Genomic DNA, 13,600 nt, shown 5'->3' on the forward strand with positions numbered 1-13,600 from the left:
GTGTGGGCCTTTCCCTACGCTTGGAGAGTAGCAGGGAAGAGCTTGGGTCTCTCAGGTCGGTAGACAGTGTACAAGAAAACCACCCGAACAACATCCACGGGGGCAATGTTGTCCCGAAGGTGGGCACTGCTGCCCCTGCTCACACAGGTCCTTCACACACGCTCGCCAATCATCACAGCCCTGCAAGGTGGGGGCATTCTTGTCCTCATTTAACAACGGGGAGAGTTGAGTCTCTGGGCACTGTGTCATCTGGCCGCGGTCAGTGGCTACCTGGCCTCAGAGCTGGAGCTCTCTGCCTGAGCAGAAGTCCACCGGGAAGGCTAGAGGCAAGCTCGACCTGCTCTATGGTTGCATGGTGAGACAGGTGGCTTTGGGTCAACTTACAATAGGGGGACTGCCAGTTCCAGACACCCCTGGGACCTGTGGGTGGCAGCTTCCCCAAGGGAAGAGGAAGGTGGAGATCAGAAGGAAGGAGCATGGACCTATTGACCCTGGATTCCCCACATCACCCAGGAGACCCCTCCACTTAAAGCCAGCTCAGGGACCCTGCTGCCGAGGCGGCCCATGTTTTCAGAGAACTGAGCAAAGGCTGATGCTGGCCTCGGCCCGCCCAGCCAACCAGGCTGCAGTGCAAACGGAGAGCGTTCACGGTGGCCCAGACAAGGGACCGTTGCAGGGCCCAAGTGCAGTGCTAGCATGACACAGAGCCCAGTGGGGTGCCCTGCGGGGAGCAGCTTGCCCTTGAAGAGGGGAGTGGGTCTACACCGCCCTTGGCCTTCTGCGCTCTGAACTGTCCTGGTTACGTTCCCACTGTGCCTCCCCTGCCATTTTAGGCTTTCTAGAAAAATGTCCCACAGGAAGTGCCTCTCACGTCCCCTGTGTGGTCTCAACCTAGCAGGACAAGCAAGCTCAATTCTCGGTCTGGACAGGCTGGGCAGCTCTGGACTGGACGCCCTTCCTCCCAGCCAGCTCCCTGCTGGCTGTCCCCTGGGTCCCCAAGGCCAGTGAAGAGCCCAGCCGTGGCAACTCTACTGGGTTTCAGTCAGAATCCATGGGTTGCCTCTTCGAAAAAAAGGAGCCCACATCTAGGGGTGTCCTGCTTGGGCCACTGAGGTCATTTCCTGAAATTAATATCAGAGCAGCTTTCTTGAAAATAGACACAACCAAACAGACAAGAACAAAACTGGGAACTCAAGGCAGTCCTCTCTTCTCACCTGGGGTGGGGGGTCCCCTGCTGGGGCGTGTCCAGTGGGGAGGAAACGGGAAAAGGCAAAGGGCAGGACCTGGGCCTGGGGTCCTGGGTGGGCTTCCATTTAGCCACCGCCAAGGTGCCTGCTGCTTGGGTGGGTAGATTACCGTGTAGGACCGACTGACGCCACCCAGCAAGGACCATCAGGCCGTCAGAGATGATTTTTTCATTTTTCCTTTCAGAATCGCTGGATGCATTTTTCTGAACTCAGTGGAAGGCTGCCCCGGGAGGTAGAAGGAGAAATGTGTGAGCCCAGGTCAGTGTATTTTAAGTACACTCAGGCTGTGGGCTGTGTGTGTGTGTATGTGTGCACAGAGGGGGAGCTGAAGCTTGCAGGAGCGTGTGGCCCAGTGGGGGCACTGTGCACACTCTGTCAGAATGCTTTCACTCTGAAAACAAAGCACCCCCCTGTCCCCCAAATGAAGAGTCATGGACCCACTAGCCTCATCCTGCTTCATTCCTGCACGCTGCGGGAAACAGGGCTACTTGCTCTTTCACGGGTAGAGACATCTGGACACATTGGGTCCTGCGGGGCAAGGGACACGAGCATTAAGCTTCAGAAGACCACAGAGGACCGTCTTTGGCGTGGGTCCCCACCCAGCCCAGGCTGCCTTCCAGCCAGGCCGGTCTCCTTTCCTGGTGCACAGGCCAAAGGGTGCTTTGGTCCATAGTGATGACCCCCCCACAGCAGAGAAGCTGGTCGCCTACCGCTCCGCCTTGTGTGGCTATGTGGCCTGCCGGTGGGCCCTGAGGACTCTGACAGTGCAAAGCTGGGGTGAGGGATGTAGCAGGGCTTTGGCAGGGTATGGAGTTGCAGGAGGCTGGGCTTGGGGAGGTGAGGTCTAGTGGCAGGAGTCAAGGCTGATGCTCCTGGTGGGGTTTCGTGGCTGTCGCCAGAGGCTGGCCCTCGGCAGGCTGCGGCAGGCTGCAGAGGTCTCTCATGTCGGAGAGACTCTCCTCCACGGCTTTCGCAAACTTGGAAGAAGAGGTCTCTCTGCAGCCATGGAAGCTGGAGATGCAGAAGAGGATGGTCTCTGGCTGGGGGTTGTAGCAGGCACCGTACCCATTGGGGACCACAGGGCCATAGCAGCAGAACATCTCCATGGTTGTGGGCACCTGGAGAAGGGGACAGGTCAGCGCTGCTTGTTCTGAAATGCAACCTTCCCGACAGCCAGGGTCTCGACTGCACACTTGCTTTCCTGGTTATTTTTCACCCAGAGGCTGGACTGGCGTGACCAATCAACCAATAGCTTCAGCTAATGGACACACCAGTCCTCAAACACACCCGTCCAGCGGCAGGAAGTGGAGGAGCGGCCTGAACCCACACCCTGCTGTGGCCTCTGCTCCACTGCGGGCTGGGAGCTCCTGGAGTGACCTGGGGCTGGGTTTCGGGCTGAGTGTCTTCTCCACCGAAGGGCCTTGAAGGCACACAGGCAATGAGGGTAATTTACTAAATGGCACCCGGGTGGCACCCCACAGTTAGATGGCTTCCTAGGGGGAGTCATTTATGAACTGGAGGAAATCGGGCCCATCTTCTCTGTCGATTTTCTCCAGAACTTTAATTACTGTCAGTACTGCCTGGCTGGTCTGACTTCCTCCCCACAGCCTGGCCACGCACAATTACCCAGCATCAGGCGTCTCGAAGGTTGCTGTTGCCGGGAGCTTCAGTTACACGCCTAGTGTGTCTTGAGTTCATAGTGCCGGGACTTTGTAATCCAGAGCCTAAACCAGGAGGGTGTGTTCCTGAGCGCATTCTAGCCATAAGTGCCACTTTCTAGTTAGAGGGGAAAACACCCCAAATTAATTTTACTAGCTAGCTCTAGGGGAGGACTAGAAGGGGTCCTTGGGCAGGCGCAGGCCGGGGCTTGTTGGAAACCCACAGGTTTCTGGTGCTGGGTACTCAGGCCTTGGGCAGTGACTCTGGCTGTGTTAATGGAGCGGAACAAGCCATTACTCTTGCTAATAGAGTCACCGCATAGTCGGATAAATTTGCCACGCAACAGCCCAAGGCCATGAAGCCGTTCCAAAGCACTTTTTGCCCTCGGATGGTTTCCTGAAGAATTTATGTTGTTGTGTTCTGTCCTCGTTTGTGGCGAGCTCGCCACCGTAATGACAAAATCAAATTACTGAGTGGGCTTTTATCCTCAAACACACTTTATCAGCCCCTTTATTGCCCGTGCCCAGCTATTCACGGCTGAGGTGGAATTTAGTAAATGGAGCAGTGTGGGGTATTTTCTCCTAAACTGCCGCTCTCTCTAACGGCCTCCAATTCCGTCTTCGTGGCGGTAGCCCCCAACAGAGGAGCCTGTGGCACCACATACGAGGTGCTGCTCCCACCCTCGGGCATTTGTGTAATGGTGGCTGTGACCCACCGGGGGCCCATCTCTGCCGTTCACTGGGATAAACGTCGGCCTGCATCCCTGCAGCTGGCTGAGCCACGACTTTGCGCCAGGCCTGTGGGGCTCAGAGCCTGTGCCACCCCGGAGAGCAGGCTGAGAACGGCATAATGGTTAGGATGCCAGAACGGGGGTGCTCTCATCCCGCCTCCACTTTGGCTGAGGAGGGGTCTGTGGTTGCTCCTTGTCTGAGGATGGAAAACCAGGGCTTCGCACCTGAGATCATTTTGCCAAAGGCCATGCAGCTCAGAGGAAGCAGAGCTGGGGTGCGCCTGACTCCAGCCAGGGCTCACGGTCCTGAGCCGCCTAGAGAACTCACTGGGCACACGGCGTGGCCTCCTGGCGATGGCCGTGCGGGCTTACCTGGCTGGTGGAGAGGACAAACCGGTTGCTCATCAGGTATGTCTCATCTGTGAACATCTCGGGCAGCTCCTTGCACATGTCCCGGGCCAGCTCCCGCAGTGCCAGCAGGTGGTTGTCGATGGCCATCCCTGTTATGGCCTGGGCAGTTGGGGACAAAGAACAGCAGATGACAGGGGGCTTCTCTGCACCCTCCCGCGTCCTCCACTCTGGTCCATGCTGCTGATGGCGACTCCTACAGTCACGGCCCACGTTTACCCAGCGCTTTCCGTGACATGCTTGTGAGGGCTGCTCAGGACCGTGGCCCTGCCCGTGGCCTCTGCTCCCTGGCCCCTGCTCCCTGGCCCTTGCATGTTTCTGCAGGCACAAAGGAAGCCCCAAGCAGGTCGGGTTCTACTCAGACGTCTGAGTGTCCCCTGCACACACAGTCATGTGTGGGGCCAGCTTGGCATCCGAGTGCCAACCTCAGCAGGGAGGGAGTCTGGGGGGATGGCCACGTGCTGGCGTGGAAACAGCTGGGCCCTGTCCAAGCACTGGGGGGATGGGGACACCGTGGGCTGTCACTGGACAGACACTCTCACCATAGCCAATGCTTTATCCTCTAGCAGGAGCCCAAGAAACAAGGGGTGGAGGGCGTTAGGTCTGTTCCCGAATCTTGGCTGCTCCATGGCCCAGGAGCAATTCAGTCACTGGGTGCGTAATCTAAAACGTCACTGGAGACAGGAGCTAGGCAGCACGGGCTCAGCTGATATTGTCGGGGAGAAGCTGGCTGAACGGTGAGAGGGTTTTTCTTTCAATCACAAGATACTTAAACTCTTATCAAAGGGTAGAACAGTCTCGCAATGGCTCCTGAATTTCAGGGAGGAGGGGCTCCTTGAAGCTGTGGCTGGAAGTGGGGCCGAGACATTCACTCTTGTCTCCCCCCTTGGGGCAGGGTGTGTAGCGTGCCACTGGTCTGAGGATTACACTTTTATTTAGAGAGATATGGGGGGCTACTAGAGATTAAGGAATCACCCCTAGCCTACAGCAGTACCGAGCCCACACCGGGGTAGTTTTAACTCTGGGGGTTTCTCAGTTATGTAAGAGGCCACTTCGCAGTGAAATCCCACAGGAGGAACCTCCCAGCGCAATGGACTTTGCTCAGGTTTCCAAGGCACGTTTGGGGGTTTGACAGCTGTTCTCTCTGAGGCGAGAGTGAATGCATAAAGACGACTCCGGACGCACCTAATTATCGGCTGGAAAGACACGTTACACAACCGCAGCTCCCTTCGGATGGGCATGACAGAGGAACTACGAGCCATTTGTGGAGAAGACAGCTCATAACTCGCTGGGTTACCCGTTTGTCTCTGATCTGGGGAGGTCCCTAGGAGCAGCCCTCTGGAGTGGCCGGCCCACTCCTGTTACTGTCTCGGAACTGACCATAAAGAGGGGTTACTGGCGGTTTGGAGTAGAGCCGGGGATAGTGACAAGGGAAAGGACTCACTCACTTCCTTCAGGGCATCTTAATTGAGGGGCTACTGTACCCTGGTCCTGCGGGGCGCCCTGAGGTGCTGGAGCAATGCTGAGAACAGAGCGGCCATAGGCTCGACCCCGCCCCGTGGGGCTCACGGGGTCCTGGGGGTGGGGTCACCAACCATGTGACTAAAGGTGTGGTCAGACTGAGACAATGCCGGCAGGAAAAGCGTGCGGAGCTGGGAGAGTGCAAGAAGAGGGTGGCAGTCTGGGCCCCCTCCTGCCCGCCATTGGTGTGTCCTCCTTCACCGTCACTACCAGACAGACTCACCAGCTGTCAGGAGGTTCCCTCGCCCCTTCCTTCTACTCCCTACAGGCCGGCCAGGCACCAGATTCACCTCCTAAACGTCTTCACAGCGCTCCTCTCCCTGCCCACCACGCCCACCGCCTGGATTCAGCTGCTCTCAGCTGTTCCGACAACAGAACCACCTGGCCAGGCTGTGGGGGCTGTTTCTAAACTTTTTCATGGATTGAAATTTGTTACTAAGTTACACATTTGTATCATTTAAAATTCCAAATAAACCTGAGGCACACTAGCTTTGCCAGCTCTGATCCCACACTCAGAGGCAACCCCTTGCAACTCTTTTAGCTGTTTGTTTTTGTATTTACTTTTATTGTTCCAAATGCATGCTTAGACTTCCGCATTTATCAGTTTTGTCTGTAATCTTCTTGTCATAGAAGATGAAATGTCAGCTTTGTTCCGCTTCTACTCCCCCAGCCACTTCCACTCCCTTATGAAGAGTTGTTTTACCTCTCCATCAGCTGCTGCTTACACGAGTTAATTGTGTAAGTAGTCACAGCTGCGTTGTGTAGTATATTACGATTGGATTTCCTTTCATATTGAATTTTTTGTTTTCCCCAGAATTAACAATTTTTAAATTTTGTGTGCACGTGTGTGTGAGTGTGTGTGTGTGTGTTTTGTTTTATTTATTCACTTGTTTAGCTGTCTACATATCTATTTCTAACTGGTTCTAAATTCTTGGCCAAAATTGTATTCCTTGTCTTTTTTTTTTTTTTTTTTTGTCATTGTCTGCTTAAGAGAGATAGTGAGAAAGAAGGAAAGCAAGAAATCACCCCCCAGGGAGGATGGCCACACCACAATCCCTTCTCCTCCATTCTCCTCTTAGGATCTTGGGCATGCATGCACACGTGCCTGGTATGAGTTTAAGCTACTGGGTCCAGGACTCGAACTGCAGTTGGCTACATTTGAGTCCATTGAAAATATTTTAAATGAAGCTAAAGGAAATGAAAACAGAAGGAAAGCAAGAAATCACCCCCCAGGGAGGATGGCCACACCACAATCCCTTCTCCTCCATTCTCCTCTTAGGATCTTGGGCATGCATGCACACGTGCCTGGTATGAGTTTAAGCTACTGGGTCCAGGACTCGAACTGCAGTTGGCTACATTTGAGTCCATTGAAAATATTTTAAATGAAGCTAAAGGAAATGAAAACAATGTTGGAAATTGAAATTATTTTAAATGAAGCTAAAGGAAATGAAAACAATGTTGTAAACAACAAAAGATTTTTTTTTTAATGAGAAATTTTTGCTAAAGGCTATGAGTGCTCACCAGAGAGACTGAAAGGAAGAAATCATCCCTTGGGGGGATGCCATTCCACATTCCCTTCTTCTCTATTTTCCTCTCAGGATTTTGGGCACACACACACACACACACACACACACACAGCATGAGTTTTAAGCTGCCAGATCCAGGACTCGTTTTCAGAAAATAAAAAATAACTGTGGGGGAAAATGTGGTTGAAAAAAACTCAATGGAAGGATTTGGAGATAAACTGAGATAATCTCTCCAAAATACCAACAAAATAAAGAAATGAAATATATAACAGAAAAGAGGCTCATGTCAGGAGGACAATGTCCCAACTAATAGTTGTTCATAAAGAAGAGAAAATTGGAAGAAAAATCATCAACACAGTAATTTGAAAAAATTCCCCAGAAGTAAAAAAACATGAGTTTCTGTGTTGAAAGGGTTTATTAAGTACCTTGCATAATAAAAATACTCATAACAAGGAAATTTCACTACACTAAAAAGAAAGACAAGATTTGTAAATCTTTCAGAGAGAAAAAATTAAAAATAAGGAGTAAAGATATACTTTATTATTCAATAGCATCATTGGAAAGTGAAATATAGTGAAGCAATACCTTTAAATTCTGAAGGAAAATAATCAGCATATATTCCATACCCAGCTAAACTATCATCAAGTTTGCAGATAGACTGGAGACCATTTTAAGGCCAGCCAATTGTGTGGTAGTTAAAGTGGCTGGATCCTACATGACTGACTGAGCAGTTCAAGTCCCAGACCCAGTGCCTTGAAAAACATGCCAAGAATGTGTGCCCCAAATCCTGAAAGAACGAAAGAGAAGGGATTGCAGTGTGGCCATCCCCTGGAGGGTGATTTCTCACTCACCCCTTCTCTCTCTTTCTTTCTCTCTGGCAAGTGTATTCTCCCTATAGCAAACTTGAAAAAAAAAAAAACAATTTTAGCTAGATAAAGTCTCAATATTTTACTTTGTAAGTATTCTCATAAGGCTACTGAAGGACATGGCCTCTGAAGTATTAAAAAAATAAAATAAAAAAGAGGAAGTCATAATCTCCAAAACTCAGAAGATTCAACACAAGAAGCAGATAGAGGGCCAGCTCTGTGACACAGTGGTAATGAACTGCGCAAGAAAAGCCAGACTCCACAGGTGACCACAGTTTAAATCCCCATCCCAGTGGGTCTGCAATATGCCAGGCACATGCACCAGTGCTCAGGATCTGGTATGGTAGGGAACTGAAGGAAGAGGGTCACAGTGTGACCAGATTCTGTAGAAGGTGCCCATCTCTCTCTATTTCTCTCTCTCTCTCCTGCACACACACATTCTCTATCATGAATATAGAAAACATTTTTTTTCTTTAAATAAACAAGTAGAGGGACTCCTCAATTTGATAGTACAAGGAGATCACAAATCAACAGTTGCTTGGCAGACCTGGAGAGCAGTCGGTCCATAGAGAAAAAGTAAGAGGAGTGAGGGGCCAGTAGGTGGCATAGTGGTTAAGGTGCTGGACTCCCACACGGCTGAGCGTTGGTTTGGTTTTAGTATTTCATGTCAGCAGCCCTCCTCAGGATCTCGTGGTCTGTGGCTATCCATTTGTATTTAAGAATAATTCACAGAGCTGGGCCTCAATACCTGAGCCATCTCAAGGTCCTACAGTACAGCTTATTGGGCTCCCCACCTTCTTCCACTGTTTACTAAACCAGTCACCATCTGTTCTCCTTTCCAGCTCTACAACTCTGCCTTTGCCTCCTTTCTCATTTTTTTTTAATACTTTTTTTTCGGAGAGGCTTTTGCTATAGGGCGCGTGCGCTTGCCAGACAGAGAGAGACAGAGAGACAGAAAGCAAGAAATCACCCTCCAGGGGGGATGGCCATGCCACAATCCCTTCTCCTCCATTCTCCTCTTGGGATCTTGGGCACACACGCACACGCTCCTGGCATGAGTTTAAGCCACTGGGTCCGGGACACGAACTGCGGTCGACTACGTGGGAGTCCAGCGACATAGCCATTACAGTAACTGCTGGTCCCCTTTCTCATTTTTTACCCTAGTGTGTTTATGGCTTAAGAAAAGCCCTTGGCGATTTCTTGGGAGTTTTCAGAGTGAGTGATCACAAAGCCTTCTGTTCAGTCTACCACGTTGAGGCAGAAGTTTGTGTCTTCCTCTTCAACCTTCCTGCCCCTGCCCTACTCCAGTCCTTATGCTCACTTTCCTTCAGAATCATAGAGGTTCCGAGTTAAAGTCTTTGCTTCTCGGCTTGCTCCACTCTATCCAGTCCTCCCTTTGCCCAGAGTAAGGACTCTACCCCTCACCAGAATAAGCTTTGTAACAGGGAAGTCTGGCATTATCTCCCCTGCTCCTCTGTCCTTTGCAAGCTGTGCACACTGAGCTACTCGCTGTTCCTCGAGTGTTCTTTTCCTTTGTGTTTTTCCTTTGCAAGTGCTGTTCCCTTGAGCCTTTCTTCATCTTTCAAGTCTCTTATTAAGTCTCACTTCCTCTGGGAAATGCCCCTGACTTTTTCAAGGACAGGAAAGCTTGTTCCTCCATGTTCTCTATTACTTCCCAAGGGTCCTCTTCCCATGGACTTAGACTGGTGTTGGGTGTAGGCAAGCTCCCTAGGGACAGGGCTTATGGACTTCATTTTTTAGCTTCCTAGCCCCTAGCACTTTGCCTGGCATAAAACAAGAAAACAAAACAAACAAAATACCCACTGAGTACATGAGAGGGTGCTTAAGTTTTCCCAAACAGAATAAACATTTAGCTATTCAAATGAACCAGGGCCCTCGGAACTGAACTAGAGAAAAGTCTGTTAGACAGTTCTAAGACCAAGTGCCTCACGCCTATTTTCAAGTATACAGAGTGAAATTTGGTCGTAGATTACGTGATTCCCCCAGAGACCATGACAGAATGATCTGCAGTTAATTTATCAATCAGTACTCCAAGTAGTTGCTCATTCTCCATCGATGGTGAATGATGGCTTCGCAGTGTCAGGAAATAAGTTATCTCCCTCAACTAGGGAAACAGTCCCCTACAATTTTGATTTTACTATTAATTTTCAGCAAAGACTTCTTAGGTAGTACAAATAAACACACACCAAAAAACCAGAGGTGACGTCAACCAGAGGTGGGAATAAATGCCACTCCCCGGCCCCAGCCCGCAGTGGGGCCAGGTGTGCATACTCTCACCCACGCCACCACTGCCCGCCAGCCGAGCCCACCCCTCACATTTGACCTCCCTTTTGTATGAACTGTGAAGTGCTAAACATACGAGTTGCTGCTAGGGTCACTAGGTTGTTTCAAAGGATTTCAAATACCACTCTCTGAATTCTTGTAGAAGTCATGGAAATGCAGGAGTGGTGTGTTACCAATGTCAACGAATAAGAAAAAGGAGGCTGCCCTATCACAGGGCGGGGGTGGCCGTGCTCCTACATAGGGTCTCCCAGAGGCAGGCTGACTTGCCCTATGACACGGCGGGGGTGGCCGTGCTCCTACATAGGGTCTGGTGCCGTGGCCCAGCTCGGACCACGAGGTCACGGGGTGGTGTGGCGTCACTCACCATGACTGTGTACTCGGTCTGGGCTCGGATGGCATCCTTCAGGAGCAGCAGCTTCTCAGAGGCCTGTGGACAGACCAGAGAGGCCTAAGCGGCTGCTTGGTGACAGGAAGGAGCAGGTCACTGAGGAACCCGGGGCGGCCTCGCCAGCCTTCCTGCAGGTCCTCGGCAAGGCTGGGACTTACCGGCACAACATCCTTGTGGTCCGTCATGGCTCTCACGAAAGTCAGTGCCTCGGGGGTGGCCGACCTGATGTTGTCCACCCGGCCCTCCCGGAACCGGCGAATGGACGCGCTCTCGTAGGTGGGCACCAGTCTCTGGTGGAGCCTGCAGAGGACAAAGGATCAGTGGCAGGTGGTGGCTGGTGGCTCCTTTTCAGGGAGGCATAGATGCCCAGGAACACCAGCCTCTGCAGGCTTCATTTTCAGGCCCAACTCGACTTGCATAGTATTTCACCCTAGAGGAATCCTCAGGAGCTTTCCCGACAGCGAATGCTGCGAGTCTGTACCGTCAGCAGCCAGGTACCCTGTGCTGGTACAGAAGGCCATGGCTGGCAGCTTTGTGAAAGAGGTCCCCAGTCTGGTGGGAAACAGAATTTTCTGTGAGACTGAGGAGCGGTTGATTAATCACACAGAATAGAATAATCGTGTAATTAGTCATTCACACCCATGAGGGAATCCTGTTTTACTTAAAACCCTTTAAGCACAACCTCTGGTGACAGCAGGGCCGGGCCCACGAGGTGGCCAGTGTAAACTGCGGCACAGGCCCACCGTCCAGGGGCGGCCCCTGGGCACCAGGGCTGTGCCTCTCCGCGGTGTCTGCAGCCGGGGAAGCCCCTGCCGTGTGCACGTGAACGGCACGAGCGTCCTGGTTTGCACAGTGGGCTGGCACACCCGCTTCTCCCTCATTAGTAAAGTCCTGGGTGTTGGGGGAGGGGTGAGAAAACCACAGTACTCGGTGTGGGGGGACATCAGCAGCCCAGCGTCACACAGAAAGCCGCGGCCCTGGGTCTTGGCTCTCTTGGGCACGTCCACCCACGGGGAGTGGGCTCCTTGGAGAAGGCTGTGTCTGAGTTGGCCCAGCGTGGGGCACCACCTGGTGAACTTGTCATACTTCCCTATGGCCCTGCAGGGGGCGCCTGTCCTGTGTTCCCATGGTCCCTAGAGGCATCGGACCATGGCCAAACGGCGCACACACGCGGGGCCACCACTGGCCTCACTCACCACCCCCACCTGAGCACCTTCCGGGGCTCGCCGAATATATTGTTAGTACGATCGTTTTTGTCACAGCTTAGTCCCTGCGGAATGCCGTCGTGGGGAGGTGTGCTGGCTGTTGGATGAGCCCAGAAGCCTGTTCCTGACGTCATAGGGCCAGCACAGACCCTTGGATGGTACAGGGGGGTGCCCTGTGCAGGCTGCCGAGGGGGCAGGAGTAGCTGGTCTTGGTGGTGGCCCCCTGCGGAGCTCCAGCAGGACTCCGACCTCGTTTGGCACTTTGACTGCGGGTCCAAACACCAGGCAAGCCCTGCTGCATTTCAGCTGGTGACTTCTCCACGCGTGCCTCGGATGGTGCTCGAGGGACTGCACTGGCTCCCCGAGAGTCTGGGGTCCTGCGGGGGCACCGGATGTGGGGTCTACACTGCTGCTCCTGTTCCTTAGGTAGAACTCAGCGCCCAGCTTCACTGTAGACTCACTCTGCCCCCCGACGGAGGTCATAAACACACAGGCCTGGGCACCGCGCTTTCCGGTCTGCACCAGCGTGTAGCATTGCTTCTAGAGGCCTGCGCCTCCGTCTGCATTCCAGTTTTTTAGCCTCCTCTAGGCTCCTCCCGTCAGTCCTGACCTGCTCTCCATGTGTGTCGCCGACCCATAGCCCCCTGCAGCTCCCCCTCGTGGAGATGTTTTCTACATCACAGAGCTGCCCCTCCCCAGAGAGCTTCGAGATACCCACAGTCTGAGAACAGTCTGGAATAAAGACCCACAATCTGGCACAAGGTAATCTGCAGGACGAATAACTGCCTTGAAAAAAAGAGAACAGGGACCAGCAGTTAGCGTAATGGCTATGTCGCTGGACTCCCATGTAGTCGACCGCGGTTCGAGTCCCGGACCTGTTGGGTTAAACTCACTCCGGGCATGTGTGCGTGCGTGCCCAAGATCCTGAGAGGAGAATGGAGAAAGGATTGCGGCGTGACCATCCCCCTGGGGGGGTGATTTCTCACTTTCTGTCTCTCTGTCTTTCTCTGTCTTTCTGGTGAGCACATGTGCCCTATAGCAAAAAAACTCTCAAAAAGAAAAAAAAGAAAGAAAGAAAAAGAAAAAAGAAAACAGTGTGGTATGACAGAGAACAAGGAGGCCAAGAGTCCAAGGTGGCTGCTTCAGACACAGGGCCTGGAAAGGCCTCTGAGGGGTGACACTTGCCTGGAAGAGGCAAGTGGGTCAATGGCATCGCAGGGCAGAGGTGTGGAGGCCCAGGAGAGGGCCCCAGGAAGGGGAGTCATGGGAAGGTCTCACAGTGCTAAGCCACGGAGTCTGGCCTGCGTATGTCAAAGGTCACCTTCCTGAAGACAAGATACCAGGGGGCAAGACTGCAGGGCAGTGTAGGGCAGTGTAGGGCAGGGCAGGGTGCTGTGGTGGCCAAGCCCACGATGACTGTGGCTCAGGAGGGTTCAGTGAGTGAGGTGGAGGTGGAGGTGAGGTGGATGTGGAGGTGAGGTAGAGGTGGAGATGAGATGAAGGTAGAGGTGAGGTGGAGATGAGGTGGAGGTGGAGGTGAGATGAAGGTAGAGGTGAGGTAGAGGTGAGATGAAGGTAGAGGTGAGGTGGAGATGAGGTGGAGGTGGAGGTGAGATGAAGGTAGAGGTGAGGTAGTGATAAGGTGGAGGTGAGGTGGAGGTGATGATGAGGTGGAGGTGAGATGAAGGTAGAAGTGAGGTAGTGATGAGGTGGAGGTGAGGTGGAGGTGGAGGTGAGGTGGAGGTG

General features: G+C 52.6%; 1 protein-coding gene and 1 long non-coding RNA gene across 2 annotated transcripts in view; one reads left to right on the forward strand and one right to left on the reverse strand.

Annotated features, from left to right (window-relative positions):
• Positions 1–6,045, forward strand: part of LOC102491150 (uncharacterized) — a 12,033-nt gene extending 5,988 nt beyond the window's left edge. Inside the window, exons 3-4 of the long non-coding RNA XR_337048.2 lie at positions 1,432–1,505; positions 5,834–6,045. This is a non-coding gene — a long non-coding RNA (uncharacterized LOC102491150). The remainder of the gene's footprint in view (positions 1–1,431; positions 1,506–5,833) is intronic.
• The window catches only part of CHAT (choline O-acetyltransferase), a 73,046-nt gene continuing 61,415 nt past the window's right edge, over positions 1,970–13,600 (reverse strand). Inside the window, exons 11-14 of the mRNA XM_006165908.3 lie at positions 10,808–10,949; positions 10,626–10,688; positions 4,009–4,146; positions 1,970–2,365 (exon numbers count right to left, since the gene is read on the reverse strand). Of these exons, the coding sequence (XP_006165970.1) occupies positions 2,105–2,365; positions 4,009–4,146; positions 10,626–10,688; positions 10,808–10,949 (604 nt within the window). The 3' untranslated portion in view covers positions 1,970–2,104. The remainder of the gene's footprint in view (positions 2,366–4,008; positions 4,147–10,625; positions 10,689–10,807; positions 10,950–13,600) is intronic.

This window comes from Tupaia chinensis, unplaced genomic scaffold, assembly GCF_000334495.1.
Source record: "Tupaia chinensis unplaced genomic scaffold, TupChi_1.0 Scaffold144071_2, whole genome shotgun sequence".
NCBI lineage: Eukaryota > Metazoa > Chordata > Mammalia > Scandentia > Tupaiidae > Tupaia > Tupaia belangeri.